This window comes from Hippocampus comes, unplaced genomic scaffold, assembly GCF_001891065.2.
Source record: "Hippocampus comes isolate QL1 unplaced genomic scaffold, H_comes_QL1_v1.1 scaffold197, whole genome shotgun sequence".
NCBI classification, from domain to species: Eukaryota; Metazoa; Chordata; class Actinopteri; order Syngnathiformes; family Syngnathidae; genus Hippocampus; species Hippocampus comes.
In genome coordinates, this window is record NW_017804750.1 from 108,753 (window position 1) to 126,669 (window position 17,917).

Consider the following 17,917-nt stretch of genomic DNA (forward strand, 5'->3'; position numbering starts at 1 on the left):
GAAAATTAGGCTAAACTTTTTTCCATAGGAAGAATTTGTTTTTGTACAAATGATGGCTTAATTATTATATCCCCCCTCCCCCACAATAGTGTATTACGTACGACTTTCTTGTAGTGTTACAAATTTTTTTTAAAACTCATATATCTGTGATTTTTTTTTGGGGGGAGGGGGGGGGACAAAATCCCTATTTTATTCCAGTAGATTTACTTCTTTTCTTCGAATATCGCAACATTATTCTATTAAAAAACTTTGCATAACATTACAATAAATGTTTTTTTTTCTATACAAGAAACGGACCGATTTTTTTTTTTCAGTATTTATACAACTTTCTCCACCCAACTTTGTCCTTGTAATATTTTCTTCGGGAATCTACAACATTTTTGCTTCGAAAATTACATTTTTATTCTTGTAATATAAAATTTATGGCAGGAAATTTATGATTGTATTTTGTCATTTACAATCTTTTTTTGAGTGTAACGTTATGTTCCCCCCCCCCTTTTAATATTAAATTCATCCCATAATATCACAACTGTATTTTCATAATGGTACGTTTTCTTGCTAACGTTATGATGCTATTGTAATTTTTTTTCTCTTAACATTTCGGCTATTCTAATAAATTTACAACATTCTTCCTGTACTTTTTATTTTGTTCCTCGTCAAATTCAGACTCATTTCTTCTATACGACTTTATGTAGGTCATTTTTTTTTTTTACTAATGTCACATTATTCATGATGACAATTCCTGTAATAATTTTCATAAATATATTTTTCTCATCATATTACCTTATTGTTGTCATGTCACATTTATTGTATGACATTATTATTATTATATTTTTTTAAAACTTTCTCGTAATATTACAACCTTTTTCTCAGCTCAGCAACCGTCGCTATGCTCACTCTTGATAAATAAAAAGTGAAACAACGGAAAGTATCATCCAGATTGAGTCGGACGTAAAATGACCAAACAGTGTGATACATGAAAAGGTAATTGAAAAAAAGAAGAAGAAAAAAAAAAAAGAAGTGTCACTATGACACAAATGGGAAGTATTCCACTATCTTTTGAAACACTTCACCATATTGAGAGTTTGTAGTGTGTGTGTGTGTGTGTGTGTGTGTGTGTGTGTGTGTGTGGAGAGAGGTTTGAGTGTTGGACTAGATTGGCTTTGGCTACAGAACAAGAAATAAACAGCACCAGGTAGTCATGAAGGATGGACAGTCGTAGTTGTTGCTTCCACTACTCAAGAAAAAAAAAAAAAAAAGATGACACGCGTATAAATATGGACATGTGCAAATTTGAACCATAAAGTATACAGATGATTTCAAAAGGAAGAAGGCGGGGATTAAAGGGACACCTTGACATGGAAAGTTGTACTTTTTTTGTTTCCCCTTTGGCTGTGTCCAAAATAATTCTCCATTTTATGTTTCGCTGTTCATTCATCTATTCCGGCGACATATAATGACAGAGAGAAAATGTTCTTTTTCACTAAATGGCAGAAGGTACAATTAAAACGATTGCCGTACACGTGCACGCACACTCGCTCACACACGAGAATGATCGCTTTGTGTTCAACTGAACAGGTCCATAAGTTATACACTGAATAAGTGAACGATTTGCGAGTGAATTCGGACGTGTTCACCATGATATACTTGACGTGAATTTTTCTGCGTGTGGTGGCGTGCCGTGAAAATTTCCGTCCCGGCGTCAAGGTATCTCTTTAAAGCGAAGCGAAGCCGGCGATGACCGCGGGCCCCTATAAGGCACGTTAGTGTCGGAAAAGCGAGCTAATAGTTAAACACTTCATATAACGTTAAGCTAACTAACTAATGAGCACGACTTCTGGGAGTGCCCCACGCGCATATATGTGTGTGTGTGCTCCCGAGAACTGTTTTTTTTTTTAAATGGTAAAATAACTGTCTCGACAGAAGTAGAGCACAATTCAAATTTGAAGCTACCAGACTACAGTACAGATGCTCGTTGTGATGGCTCGATGCATAGCATGCCCCTTATGCGTAATAGACTTAGGTTTTAATTTATTGATGGATCTTATTCGATATTTCTTTTGAATAATGGATGAGAAGGGTGGGGCTAAGAATGTGGCAGCGCTTGTTCAAGAGTCTCCGTTGCTTGTTTCACGGGAAAGAAAAGAAATGATTTGCGATTGTCTGTGTGACTGTAAGAATGTGATCAAAACATTCTGAGCGCAGATGTTGGCCTCCCACCAGGCTGGTAAAAAAAAAAAAAGGTGGATGATAGTTTTGTGGGTGGAGTCTCTTCAGCTCTGCTGAGCCAGGACCAGAGCACTGGCCTGGGGCAGAACGGGGCTCGGGTGGCCCTTTGAGACTTCCACGTCACACTTTTCCACACTGGCTACCATCTGATCGCCGAATTCCTCCATTTTGTCCGCCGAGGAGTTCCCTTCCTCCTGGACGTCCTCGTTCCGCATCTCGACGTTTCCTACCTGTTTGGTCGTGAATTCCGACTTGCGGTTACTCGTCTCCGTTCGCTCCGCTTCGGCTTCTTTCGTAGCTGTTACAGTCCTCTGGCTTTCCATCCCGGAGCCCGACGGGAGGACTTTGCCGAACTTCATCCCGTTCAGATCCTCGTCCAGTTTCACCTGGAATGGCGGCAGGCCGAGCAGGAAGGCCCTGATCCTGCCGGGGGAGCTCAGGTCTGCCGGTTCCTCCTGGCTTTTTGCTCCCGGTTCCTGGCCGCCCCCTCCAATGGCCCCCGAGATGAGGCGCCCGCGGCCACCGCCCAGGCTAAAGTCTGCGGCGCGCTCCGAGCAATCGGCTTTGACTTTCTTGAGAGACGGCTCGTACTCCGTGCCGTTAGTGGTCGCTTGACCCAGCTCGGCAGGGTCCGTGCCGGGTCGCTTGAGGGTAAAGCGCTTGCTGAGGTTGAGGGGCAGGGCCTGCTCGGGCGGCGGCGTGATGGGAGAGCAAGGCGGCTTGACGCTCAGGTCCTGGGAGAGCGCCTCGGAGAGCCTGCGGGTGAAGGTTTGAAACTGAGTCGAGCCAAGGCGCGTCCTCATCAGCTGTCGTACTTGGACACTACAGTCCAGGTCCAAAGGTAGGACCCGGAGTGGGGGCAGAGGTTGACGGTAGCGTGGATCCCGAGCGCCTCCCCTCTCGGTGTCCTCGTCCAGGTTGCACCCAGAGTACAGGTTGTGGTGCTGCTGAACAGGGCGGGGCGGCGGCGGCGGCGGCGGCAGCTGGTCTGCGATCGGAAGAGGCGTGTCCGGGCTTCCGTGTTTGGGCTGGAGGGTGTAGACGGCGGCGTGCGGCTGACTCGGCTCTTGGGGCGTCAGGCCGGGGCTCTCCGTGACCCTCTGGAAGCTCACGCAGTTCCTGAGCACGTCCAGGGGACACAGGCCTTTGATGGGGCTGAACCCGCCCAAGGATCCGCCCACAAAATGGCGAGGCAGCGCCGAGAGGAGGGCGCCCGGAGCCGCGGCTGCGGACTCCCCGGCCCGATCCTTGGGCTGCTCCTTTGGCTTGGGCGGAAAGGGGAGGAAGGGGGTGGACATGGGGGAGAGGTCGGGAGTGAGGGGCATGTTGATGGGGAGGAGGGCCGGCTGGGTGGGCTGCAGGGAGGCAGAGGCGAGAGGCTGCGGCACCTGGAGAGATGAGAGAACGCAGATGGTCACCATCTTACGGAGAATGGACTTTTTCCATGGCTGGTTTACAAAGAGCTGGTCTGGAGTATCGACCCCACTCCTGCAATTTTGACCTATTTTGACACCTGGACCAAAACCCAAGATGCTTCTTTTTGCCTCCTTCGCTGGGTTTAATCACGAAAGCGCAAGTTAAAGAACCAAGCCCGATATTGACTGGCGGCCCATTCAAGCTTGTACCTGCTGCGCGCTGCCGTTAGGCGCCAGTCCATTGGCGCTCGGGGCCGCAAGGAGAGCCGTCGAAGACTCCGCTTTGACCCTGGCTTGTTGTTGCGCCAGCAGTTTGGCTTCAGCGATCAGAGAGGCCTTGTTGCGCTTGCCCGGCGGCCGCCCTCGCCCTCGCTTCACCACCACCACGGTGCCGTCAGCGGTGGTGATCTGTGCAGAAGGGAACATCAACGCAACCATTGAGTTCTGGTCGTATGATACGGGGGGGGCAGAAAAAAAAAAATGAAACTAAGATCAAAAATACAAATACCATTGACAGTGTCTACAAAAGCTTATAAATAGCAGCGGGGGAATTTTTTTATTCTTACGGTGGTAGGTGGGGTGGCTGCCATCTTGGCTTTGACTTTGGGTCCAGGTTTTCGGTTCCGTGGGAGCGGCTTCCTCCCTCGGATGCCTCTGGGCTTGACGGGCAGGTTGCATTGTGGGATTTGGAGTTCTATGCCTCCGGCTATCAGATGCTCTTCGTAAGGGAGCATCAGCCTGAGACAAAAAGAGACGTCTTGAGATGTGCTGTCGAAAAGCCGGAACTCGTGCGTAAAAGGCGAACCTTTCGTAGTGTCTCCTGGTGCAGGTTGCGGCGCTGGTGCTGCCAGGACATCCGCCCAACTCGTTGTAAACCACCTTCCACATGCGGTCCGACGTGACCTGAGACGCCAAAACGTGGAATCCGTCACGGTGTTCATTTGTCTCAATTCAAACGGCACATCGTCGATGAGCAAAACAAAAGAAGCTTTCCACTAAATATACACACGAGGCGACAGAACGAGAAGACAAAAGACAATAAGTGCGTGTTACCTTTTCATAGCCTCCGAGACGTCTGACCACCGAGTACATGAGGAAGAGGTCGACTAACGGCACCGGGACAGAGAGAAATCAACATTCTGTTTGAAATGTCCTCCGGTGAATAAAACAAAGGTCGCGTGAGACCAAAACTCACTCTTCTTGAATCCGAGGTTGGGCACTTTGTGGATGGGTGAGCCTTGGCGCTCCATAAAGGCGAAGAGCTCGTCCAGGAACAGCTGCTCTTCGGGGTGGGGGAGCCAGCCGCCGTCGCCGCCCACCTCCACGCTGCCCATCACGTTCTCCTAAACAAAGCCGACATAAGAAGGTTGTCATCATGTGCAAGCAGAAAAAAAACAGACCAGGGAGGATTCAAGAGATGGCTGTCTTAAAAGAAAATAAAGTGTAAATTATAAAAAGCAATTATGAATGATTGGAATCCCAGTTTACACGCACTGGGTTCAATCTTCAGCGAAACATAAGCAAAGTGTGGAGAGTCTCTGTCGCCAAAATGCACAGGCGCAGTCGGCGAATGGGACGATCGATCATTGACAACAGACCCTGATCAGTTTTTGAGGGCAGAAAAGAAAAAAAAATATTGTTGTGGCTTCCTAATAGATTAAACATTAAAACAAAAGTCGGGGGGTGGGTGAAGAAGACTCAGCTAATGTAAACTAACGCCATTTGTCTGCAGAGAGAATCAAACCTTCATCTTCTCGATCCAGGATTCCGACTGGCCGGAGGTCGGTGTGTCTCTGCCGTCATGGCCTCGTCTCTTGCGAGGTCGTCCTCGGAGGCTAAGAGATGGACACCCTGCGGCAAAAACAAACAAACACACAAACAAAAATGATGAAAAATACTAGAATGAAGTCATTTGTGTTTTGTTTTGTTTTTGCGGAGGTACTTACGGAAGTGCCAGGAGAAACTGACGCTGCTTTCCAGTGTGGGGTGGTTGAAAGTGTCCCTGCAGTACATCAAGCGGGTGCTGGGCGTCACCCTGACGCCGCCCAGGGCCAACAGGTGGACGTCCTGCAGCGCCGGACCCCGGGCGTCGTCCTGGATGCGCCTCTGCAGCGAGCGGTAGCGGCAGTACTGTGGGTAGCTGAGGACTTTGACGCTCTTGCATTCGGCCACGCCGTCTGTGACACAAAAACAAAAAAAAGCCGCAATGTCAGCGTGCGTGCGTATGGTTATTTGTCTTTATGTGCCCTGGAGATGACGGAAGACGCGTCCAGGGTACGTCCCTCGTTTCTCAGCATTTCAGCTGGGATAGGCCACAGCTCACCCAAGAGGATAAAGCGTGACAGAAAATGGATTTCTTACTTTCACTCTTGTCCTTCAGAGGCTTGTAGTCCGTTGTGTTGCCGGCGCCGTCGGCCGTGTCGCTGCCCTGTGGCGGTTGGTGGATTCGGTTGGGGGTGACGCACGGCGCTGCCTTCGGCTTGCCTATCCACCCCGGCGGCTCGGCGCACGACCACCGCACCAGGTCCTCCACCCGCATCACCATCTTTCGGGACACGGCCAGAACTTCGTCCTACGGAAAGGCGCGGGAAATTATCACTCGACATTCCCAAATGTGGTTCAATTTGGGATCTGGGCCAATAACATGCTGGAAAAATATGCCTCCAAAGCCAAATAAAACTTCGAGCGTGATGCCACATAAGCTCAGCAAATCTCATGAGACTTCAGTTTAGTGGGCCCGAAAGATTTGAGGTCGAAGCCGATACTTGGTACCAAATACTGTATGTTATGATAACCAATTAAATCGGTTATTATTTTGAAAAGGCTTCATCTTTCAATTCTCTTCTCTTGCTGTTGTTTTAAACAATACTGGAATTTTTCTCATGATTAAAACCAAACCAAAAATGGTGGTGTTTTGGTGGGGGTGTAACAAATCAAATGGCATTTCAGTTCGTTTCAGTGAGGATAACTGATTTGAGTTGAGCTTGACTGCATTTCCCGTGGGAAAATGGTTTTGAAATCACAACAAATTGAACATCAACAGATTTTGTTTCCACTTTGCGTGCGCCACATGATTTTTTTTTTTTTTGTCTGGACTACGATGGCACGTTTATGCTCCGTGATTTCACTTCTTTCTCAGTAGATTGGGGACAGGGGCGGGGGTAAAAAAAAAAAAAAATCCTGCATCATAGATTTATCAAATCCCGGCTGTGCTCGCAGCGGCTGACTCCGTTCTGTGACATTCAAGGTGCGGCATCTTATTTTGGGATTTCGTCACGCTGGCTGTCGATTCTTAAATGTCGTCTGTGAATAAATAGCACGTTATGAGGGAGTCGTAGTCCAGACGCTTTACAGTGGATGTATGTTTGCAGCCTGTCTGCAGGGAACCCCCCGCCCCCCTCCACCTCCCGTATCCCACCTCCACCTCTCCTGGGCCGCTTCCAGGTGGGAGTTCCCGCATTCCTGCCCCCACACACACTAGCCAGGTGTGAGCTCATTAATGCACCGTGAGGCGAGCAGGCTGAGGGCTGAGGGGAGAAGGCTCAACGTAAAGAAAAAGAAAAAAAGAAAGAAGGTTTATTCATTTCAAGCTTATCTGGCGAGCGGGGCTGATTTATAGGCCCGCGCCACAGGCTACGCCGCAGTGCATCATTGTGCAAGACTCTCGTTTGTGCTGCGTGTGAGGTGAGGCGGAAGCCGCTGCTTCTAATTCAAAACAACGGCGAGTGAGCCAGCAACTCGCGGCACCTGAAATGGAATCGGGCTGAGGAGTCTCTCGGCCAGAAAAGTTGCTCCAGGCAAACTTGAACATGAAAGTGGGAATTAGAAAGAAAAAAAGAAAAAGATGTAGACATTATTGAGATTCCTCCCACAACACCTTTAGAGGCCACGTTCTTGTGACAAGGTTATTATTAGATGTTTGTGGCGAATTCCTCTGATTATATTAAGGATGGCGCTGGACTCACTCGCTGGCGTACAGGAAGAACATTTCCATGCGGGCGACATGCAGTCTGATCTCAAATGAGCATCCCATTCCGACGTGTGATATTTGTGTTGTCGGTAATCACGCTCCCCATCACAAAAAAAAAATGTATGAAGGTATAAATATTACATTTCACAATAAAATCAATGCCAAAGCCCATGAAGGCAATGCTGGTAGTGAATGAGCCAGCGTAGCCCCGCACTGGCTCTCTCCCATTCCCCCGAGACCTTTCACCTACCTCTCCGTGCTCCCCGGTTCGACCCTTTGGTGTGTCTTCTGGCAGGAAGTAGAGTCTGGTGCTGGCCAGGAGGTGGCGCTGCATCTGGTCTTCCCATAGTAAAGTCACCTGCATGCAAAGGAGACAGTAACAATTTTATTATGGACTTGTTTTGAATGGTATTGGACCAACGAGGCATCCAAAAAACAACCTAATACTTTGTAAGTCAAAATCAAGTTTGAACTAACGTGTATATAAGTCCAGTCAAAATCCCCACACTGCAAAATGATGAGGGAATAGTGTGAATGATTCCAAATACAGTCACATTGACATTTTTCTATGAAGTGGACAATTCACTCATCACTCAAATGAAAAATAGTTTTTGAAAACGACTTGGCATCGCGTCTAATTATGTCATTGCTCTTGCACCCAACTGGGGCCGATGCTCTATGTCTGTACTGCACACAGAGGCAGGCCAAAATGCTCCGATACTATGAAGCCGATACCAATTTACGAGATAGAGATATATCTCCTGGCCACGTGGAGCAACTTTTCAGCCGAGTGCAATGTATTTGAAGCAGCGTTGTATTTCTTTTTAAAACACCGCAATCACATTTGCACATCTCCTCCTCCTAAAATGTCCATATCAAACCCGGCGGCGGGTTTCCATCTAAATATAATGCCATTAACATGTGGCCTCACTTGATGTGCATGACACCTTCATGTGCCAAGTTTAGCTTTCGCATTGGGCAGCCGACTCACCTCAGCGATGCACACGGGATCCTCCGCCCCGCAGCGGACAAAGTAAAACTCGCCCAGCCGCCACACCTGCACGGGGCCGTCGGCTCGGGTTTTGCTGCCGACCGACTTGTAGAAGGCGTAGCTGCCTCTCTGGCAGCAAGGAGCACCCAACCACTGTTGGGGGGAAGACAGCAGCGCGGGGGTCAGGACAATGGTCAAAAGTGCATCTGCAGATTTGCGATGATGACGACGACGTGTAATTTCAGCAATCGCACATAACTGGTCTTTCCATTGTGGGGGATTCAAATTGTCGGCAAACACAATCAAGGGAGGGTTAGTGGCTTTCATTTTCAAAATACAAAATGAGGTTACATAAACGCATAACCAGTTTTCAACCACCACTTTTCACGATGGGAAAGCGGTGCCATAGCCGCACCTCACGCAAAACACATCAAATGTCATGATAACAAATATTTTTGTACGATTTAGACTGATTTGTTAAGTGTTACGATTTACCCCCTGTCATTTTATTCCACTTTTTTTTCTTCAGTCAAAAAGTATTTCACGGTAACAACGAGCTGTCCTGGCTTGTCAAAAACAAATGTCAATCGTGCATATTTACTGATAAATCTCTGATGCCACAATCTTATTCTTGTAAGATAACCAGCTTGTCAAGCTCGACTTTTGACAATTCAGTCATGTTAAAAAAAAAGACTTTTTTTTTACCATGTAAAATCTTTGTCACCGACAAGACTGATGAATTTGACTGATTATGTGCTGATTATGTCATTTGCCCAAGAGCAACATTCTTGAACATTTTCATAAAACAAGGGGGGAAAAAAAAAACAACGAATTAATTTTTCTGCCTTGATTCACCCTTTACAAAATTGACCCGCATGAGACAGGCAATGATGCTATCAGGCTAACAATGTGCTACGTGTATCCATCGCCGGCAAGAAGGTGAAGAATTACGTTAAAAATTAAGCCCTGCGTGAGCGCAGCATATCTGCGGCTCCTGATACCGACTGTATATATCGCCGGGGTGATTGTGTGTGTGTGTGTGTGTGTGTGTGTGTGTGTGTGTGTGTGTGTGTGTGTGTGTGTGTGTGTGTGTGGGGAAAAGTCTGACACGGCTCTGCGCACATGACGTTGTTTCAAAATGACTCACAGCGTAGCCTGTGACACGAAATGATGCATTGAGCTGCTGTGACGTGAATGGTCGGAGGAGGTGTCATAATCCGGATTGGACACGTTTTAATAAAGCGCATGGAGGGATGCAGTCGAGTTAAACAGTTCAAGTTGAGGCGAAAGATGTCCTTTTTTAGCACATGTTGAGATCTCAAGCACACTTACAATCCACAACATTGAAATGTTCTCCCAATAAAAGCGTGACCACTCTGCGGTGGCGGAGCCACTGTGCAGTTTGTAAAGAAGTGATTCATCAAACAGAAGCACTCAATATTTGGCCCCGCTTTTGAAACAGATCTATGTCAGAAATGCATGGTGGGGCCCAGATTGACTATTTCGAAAGACCGTCGGAGATTTAAGGAGTGTTTCTGCTCATGGCGCAAAGTTGAAGGCTCCTTTCACTCAGGCTTTTTTTTTTCTAAACACAAGTACCTCTGATTAACCCCCCCAAAAAAGTTCAGCTGTTCTAGTAGGCTTTCCTGACCATTTTGTTTGACTTTCGACCAGAGGCCTGAAGGTTTTATCATTGATGAACAGTTATAAGAGGGTGTGCAGTGTGCACAACAGTTCATGCACGTTGTCTCAGTTGTTTTTTTTTTTTTTTTTTTTTACTTCTCTTGAAAATGTTTCGCTTATTTTTGTTTTCCTGAATTGAGTTCGACTGTAGGTCGACATTAATAGCGGAAAGAATGTTGAAATTATCTGTATGTTTATTTTACCATTTGAAAAGGGTGTGTAAACTTTTTATACCCACTGTATGTTTCAAAACCTTATTTTGAGTCGATCACTGCAGGCTGTTGTTTTTTTATTACAGGGCGGCCCAATGCTAAACATGGCAGCCAGGGAAATGCGGCCCTCGCGATATTGAATCCATCAGGCTCCTCTGTGATTCCAGTTTGGAGCTGAAGGCATGAAAAAAAAAAAAATTTAAAAAAAAAGGGCCGAATTACAGCAGCTTTACGTGAAACACAATACGCGTACTCCCAGCTGCCGCCTGCCAGCAGCAAACAACCCCAAATATTTCTCAGACGATCTTTCTGGGTGACAAACAGTTGAGCTCAAAAAGGTGCTCACCTCTCAACGCGACTCGTTTGCACAGAGAAATATTGTCCGCATATAATATTTTAATGGCTGAATGATGCATTAGGCACTCAGTGAGCTGCTTTTTGAATCAGGTGCACTATGGTTACTTTTAAATGGAAGAAAAACTTTTGTAGTTTTTTAATATTTATTAAAAATAACTAAAATAGATATTACTCAACGGTAGTTTTAACAATGAAACAGACAAAACTATTTAAGAAATAGCGCAAAAACGCGTCACGTTGTTTTGACAACAATCTCAGTGTGTTTGACTCAATAGCACCTCTGCAGGTGGAGCCACACATTGCATTTAATTTTGATTTATTTGGCAGAAAAAAAAAAGAATTATTTTTCCCCGTTGTTTCTAATCATGTTGCTATTTGAACCTTTATCTGTAAAAATTCTATCATCAAAAAACAAATAAATAAATCAACATACTATATGACAAAATTAAAATCAATAATAAGCTTAGTAACCATAATGTAAAAAGTAAACATTGTTGGCTAGAAAATATTGTCATTATTCAATACTGTAGTGCTCGGATAAATAGTTTATAGAGAATTTTTAAATATGGTAATAAGGGTAATTTATCCATTCCTACATTAAAAATATGAAATTTTTGTATTCCAGGCGAGTGTCTTTTTGAGATGAAATAATCCATGTGGTGTGTGTCTGTGTATATGGGTGGGGTCGCAAGAGCAGCTGCTCCTCATTTACTCCAACTAAAAAGGTCGGATTTGAAGATTCACCCAAATAAAAGTGCTTATTCTGCATTTCCTGTATAGGCCAACTTGTGCGCTTGCACATTACAGTACAACAACCAGTTGTTCCTGTTTGGCTCGTCATTGTTATGCCTGCCTTCCTACTTCCCTGCTTGCCGAAATGCAGAATATTCTCAAATTTGCACTCTTGTGTGGATCAACTATAATCAGCCCCCCCCCCCTTTAAAAGAAGAAAAAAAACCACCATGCCGTGCAACCCCTCCCCCACCGCATACCCACCCTTCCTCCTCCCTAACCCCCACGCGCCACAGTTCTGCAGACAAGCTGCAGCAGGCACAGGATCAATTTATAAATGAATAATAAAAAAATTTAAAAAAAAGCCAGAGCAGCAAATAAAAATTTGGAAAGAAGAAAAAAAGAAGACATACAGAGTGGTGACGTGGTGAAGTCACAGTGCCTCAATTAGCATCGGAGAGAAAGGAAGCCACACATGACCGACACCCAGAGGGAAAACGACACATACACAAACGCCCCCCCAAAAAAACATCATCAAAAAAAAAAAAACCCAAACACAACAAAGTCTCATTTTCAGTCTTAACGCAACATTTATCAATCTTCCCTGACGTAAAAGAAAAAAAAAAAAGGGCGAGGCCAACGGTGGAGAGCAAACATACATATGCAGCTGAAATTACAGAAGCAAAGAATAAAAATAAGTGTGGGAAGACTGCAGTGATATTATAATGACACACTGAGAAAGTGGGCCTACAGTAAAAAAATAATTAAAAAAAAAAACACACGGTACTAATAAATACCCGGGAAAATAGAAATGCATTTTTTTTAAATAGAAATGACAATTTAGGTGGAGTATCAACAATACGAATAAATACAACTGCCTGCTGCGACAATACACCGATAGAAATGTGCATCAAAAAAGGCATATTTTGCCGATATTTCAAAACAACAGCAAACGGGCGCCTCAAGAACAAAAGGGTGAAATATGTGCTATAAATAGACTTGAAAAGCAACTCGAAACGGAATATCTTAACATTAAAAGCGCTACGGCAGACATTTTCCTAAACATATTTCCTTGACAAGATGGATGCCCTACAAGGCAAAAATAAAAAAAAAGCAAGCAGGATGCACACGAGATCATCTCAGGTAATAATATACAAAAAAAAAAGAACTAAATAAGATTCTGAAGCTAAAAAATATTCGTAACTTGAAAACAACACACACCCAAAAAATCCAGTTTAGTTTGACCGATACATAGTACCTGAAAAAAGATATCACTGAATTAAATGTTCAAACTGCACATAATCCATAATTACGATGGCTTAAAGTTAGTTTAGCGTGTTTAGTACATCTCCTTGTATTTGACTTTTAAGCACAATACATTTGCATTGAATCATTCAAAAGTGTCAGCTGAGGCATTTTTTTTAAAGTCCCTTTTTGTTTCGTACACTTTAATTAAATCCTTACTGAACTACATGTTTTTTTTCTTCGACATTAAAGGGCAATGTTCATGTTCAAACTGGCCATCATGTTGCAGTGGCTTAATATTAAAGACACATTTTAGGACGAAGACTTGTCTCGTTTTCGATGAACATTACTTACTGAGGGCATGCCACACAACTGAATTTTTGGAGGGGCTGCTTGTAAGCAGTTGGGGGAACCACTGCAATACACAAATCAATCCACCATTTTGTTGTCCTGAAAAACTGTTTACCAGCCATAGTTGTTGTTGAAAGAAGCTCAGCAAATACAGCTCAGGCTGTGCTACAAATATACCCTATTCTACCACCCCATGATATCTTAATCATTTTTAACATCAACAATATTAATCTACGGCGCTTTTCAACTATTTATCAGTCCAAAAGAGCACGAAAACAAGCAAGAACAAAACTCCCTTCACTTTTAAATCCACCGGGGCACCAGGATGCACATTCTCCATGTACTTCATTTAATTACAGTGAAGCCGCGTGATGAATAGCAACATGAGCATATGATAAACATACTATTATCCATTAGAAGGATTTCATGCAGCAGTCTCAAATCTTTCTGGACTTTTTTTTTTTTACCCCCTCCCTCCTCCAGAGCCTGAGGGGAGGTGGCTAAGGAAGAGAACAGTGCTCGGCTCAGCCTAGCGGTGGAAATGAGGCAGGAAAATAAAAGCCACATAATATAATCTGAGAGGCCAGTCTCAAAATGTGAACACGAACAAACACACACACACACACACACACACACACATACACACACACACACACACACACACACAGTTTCAGATGGAAACCCTTAATCTGTTTGCGTCAGTGCTCGTGATATTTTCTGGGAAATAAAATGCAGACATTTTTGTGAGCAGTTCTAAGAAAACTCCCTTTAAATATTAGAAACAGAATGTCCTACCATATAGATAAGTCTTTTAAAAAAACAACAACAACAAGCTAAGAGTATTGACCTTGGCTATATCCTGTTATTCAACACAACAGGGAAAGAAAACAGCAGTGAGACTTTGCTATTTTAAATTATGAATATTAGATAACAGTATTAAATGTACTCGTGGGGGGTTTGTGTTAAAATATATTGATTTTATGAGCTCTGTTCTCCCTCTTTGTGGGGTTTAAGTCTTAACTAAAAAAAAAAAAAAAAAATCACATATCTGCCTCAATATATGCATTCCTCCTTAAACTGTGGTAATTACGGCCGAGACAAAATGTCGGGGCTTGATAATATTATTACGCCCCCTGTTTAACGCCAACGAAACAGTTAAACCTCGCCCCGGTCGAGCTAATCCAACATTTTTAAATAAAAAATAATACCTACTTTATTTTCAATTATAACGATCGCTAGCTGGTGGCTAGGCTAAGCTAGCTAGCTGGCTGGGTTTAAAAAAAAGAGGAGGAGGGGTGTTAGCTTTAAAAGTTTCCTGTTTTTTTTGTCTATTTTAAGCGATAAATGTTATTTTATTCCGATAATATGTGCTTCGCACGGGTGGGTGGAGGGAGGTCGGTTAGCATAGTCGCGAAACCGGGGAGACTAATGTCGACACGACCACACAAAGAAATTAATCATTAAACACAACGGGAAATATCAAGAAATTATTACACGCGGATTTTGAACGTGCTGCCGTTGGGGGGGACAGTCAGGCTCCAACTCGTTGTGTGTCACGGTCGAACGTTTGAGAGCGAGGGTGGAAAATTATCCAAATATTAGAATATTATTCATACATATGCCACGTTTGAAGCGGGGGAAAGTTGGAATAAAAGTTGGAATTGTGAGTCACAGCAACTCTATGTGTCTGTGGGGGCGAAGGGGGGAGGGGGGCAATCAATGCGATATGGACAAACTAAATGAAATAAAACTCTAAATCCGAGGCCATATTTGTCGACGATTAATTTCGTCAAGGTGATGGGCAGCGAGAAAACCGACTGGTACACATCGGGGCATTTCATGGAAAAAATATAAATATAAATATATATATATTTTTTACCTGTATTGCATTGTGCTCCATTGCAGTCCTGCATTCCCTCTGCGAGGCCCCTCTCCGGTTACACCACCGGGACTCGCCGTCACACAAACAAACGCACCACCACTGAACCAGAGAGAGAGAGAGAGAGAGAGAGAGAGAGAGAGAGAGAGAGAGAGAGAGAGAGAGAGAGAGAGAGAGAGAGAGAGCAATACACCCCCCCCCCTTAAAAATCAGCTTTTTGGAGGAAATAGGGCAGGCTCGAGGTGTGGCCAAAGTTAGCCAACTTAAATGTTAATAACGAAAGATAAATTCCTCTACGGATGAGCAATCTACTTTGATAAATCCACCTCGGTATTGACTTCGATTTTTTTGAAATGTAACAAATTCAATCAAGTATCCAAGTGAGGAAGCCAATAAGATGTCCGAGTAGGTAATATTGTCACGTAACATTTTGGAAAAATTAAAAAAAAAAAACGTTGAGCTGATCCCAGAGCTGCCTCCTCTCTTTTTGTTTCTGTTGTGTGTTGGCCTTCTGCGCATGCGCGAAGTTGCACGCATGGCGATGATTTCCACTGGTCGTAAAGCTTGAAAGCCCGTAGGGAAAAAAAAGAAAAAGTAAAAGCTAAATCTATAACAGAAAAAAATGTTGATTGTCTAATTAAAAATATTCAAATTAATGTTATCATTATTAATACTAAGTGTGGTGGTATCAGGCACTATATGCGTTTAGTGTTTTTTTTTGGTTTTTTTTGTGGGTGAAGCATTGAATGGAAGCTGTAATGACAGCATCCATTGTTCATGTTTCTGGAAATATCCAGCCTGCCATTTTCTGATAGCCCAGTTGAAAATTAAGATGAATAGTAACACACACAGACACAGACACATCGAAAGTCAGGCGAGATTGATGACCAGGACTTTTATAAGACTGCAGTCTGCAGAAAAGAACAATTTAACTCTTTCTCAACCAGGCATGAATGTATTTTTTAAGGCTCAACTATTTCGATAAGCACTTAAATTAATATTCCATATTTGACTCCTCCCAGCACACACACACGAAAAAAAAAACATAAAAAATTGAAATCACACATACAATATTAAATACATATTTTTGGAACGAAAAAAGTATTTTGAGAGTGTAAAGTTGTAATTTAGGAGAATAAAGCCATGTAGTTTTTACATTACAGATGTAATACAAGAATAAAAATGTATACAGTATTTGAGATCAAAATTTGTACATGAAAGAAAGTCGTGTGGCATTGTGGCAGACATTTTCAAGAGAAGTTTTAATTCAAGTAGCTTTACAACAATACTCATATTTTCTCAGGATAAAGTCATACAGTATATTTACGAGTTATATTACAAAAAAAATTCAAAAGTAATTTTTTTTTCCCTCGAAAATATAGAACCTTATTCTTGCATGATTATAATCTGCAGAATAACTAAAAATTGAAGCAACGTTCTAACTCATCTTGCAACTAGACAACCCTTAAAAAAAGCTACTTCATTATCACAATATTCTGAGTCTGGCTGTAATATTGTTTGGACAAAAAAAAGGTCAAATATAAAGCTGAACTGGCCTAGTGGTGTGCAATGTCGAAACAAACCACTAGGGTGTAGCATATCAGAATTGTTGGGGAGAGCGAATACAGTACACATTGCTCCAGGATACACACCCTTGCAAAAATAGCGAAAGAAACAACCCCTACCAAATGGTCAAGCCTGATTTTATCCAAACAGGGTGAACAACTCCACGTATGTTTACATGGATGGCGGCTTGCTTACCTGCTGCTGTTGTGCAAAGCTTCCAAGTCACAAAATATGGACCAACGCAGGTTTTGTCTTCGGGACTAAAACACATTTAATGTTGTCATCATAATCTTGAAACCTTCAAAGGTTTTCATCGCATGAGTGAAATTGTGATCAGGCACAGTCAGTAGTTGTTTGGCACCAATGTTGAAGTGGTTTGAGGAACTTCATTGTTTCTTCACAGTGAGCCTTTGTTCTGGATTTTTGGGGTATGTTGATGTTAATGCACACCCGTCCGATATCTCTTTTAAAGTTACAACGGAGTACTTTTGTTGTTTTTTATTTTATGTAAGAGCTGTTCATTTATTTTTTTTAAATGACCGTTAAATGTGTGCTTTTCCACTTTATATAAAAGTTTTTTTGTATGACCGTTCAAGAAGGGAAACATTCAATGCCAACCAACTGGAGTTAACTGGCATAGTTGAAGGTTAATAATTGTCTAAAAAGACACACGATGGCACCAAAGCATTAAATGAAGCTCCTCACCTCACTTGAACAAGTTGTTGATGGCGCCAGGGATTTTTGGGGTATGTTGTTAAAGCACACCCGTCCGATATCTCTTTTAAAGTTACAACGGAGTACTTTTGTTGTTTTTCATTTTATGTAAGAACTGTTCAGTTATTTTTTTAATGACCATTAAATGTGTTTTTTCCACTTTATATAAAAGTTTTTTTGTATGACCGTTCAAGAAGGGAAACATTCAATGCCAACCAACTGGAGTTAACTGGCATAGTTGAAGGTTAATAATTGTCTAAAAAGACACACGATGGCACCAAAGCATTAAATGAAGCTCCTCACCTCACTTGAACAAGTTGTTGATGGCGCCAAAGCAGTAATTTCATATCATACGAGCGAATAACGGAAAATAGGTTTCATCTCTCTCACACACACACACACACACACACACACACACACACACACACACACACATACAATCTGTGAAAAGCGAACACATTGGTTGACACTGCATACAAATATAGTGGAGATGAAAAGTCGACACACGCCTGTTCAAATGCCAAGTTTTTGTGATGTTAAAAAAATGAGACCAAGACAACCAATTTCAAAACT

The 17,917-nt window shown here is 43.1% G+C and overlaps 1 protein-coding gene across 1 annotated transcript; it reads right to left on the reverse strand.

The window, feature by feature from the left end:
* Nucleotides 1-164: 164 nt before the first annotated feature.
* LOC109515470 (AT-rich interactive domain-containing protein 5B) lies at nt 165-15,205 on the reverse strand. The gene is made up of 12 exons (XM_019869312.1): nt 15,065-15,205; nt 8,606-8,758; nt 7,865-7,972; nt 6,006-6,216; nt 5,591-5,821; nt 5,389-5,495; nt 4,840-4,987; nt 4,698-4,750; nt 4,450-4,547; nt 4,211-4,382; nt 3,855-4,052; nt 165-3,617 (listed from the first exon to the last, which is right to left on the reverse strand). Exons 1-12 carry the CDS (start codon nt 15,083-15,085, stop codon nt 2,274-2,276), a joined length of 2,844 nt encoding a protein of 947 aa, XP_019724871.1. The 5' UTR covers nt 15,086-15,205; the 3' UTR covers nt 165-2,273.
* Between the last annotated feature and the right edge of the window lie 2,712 nt (nt 15,206-17,917).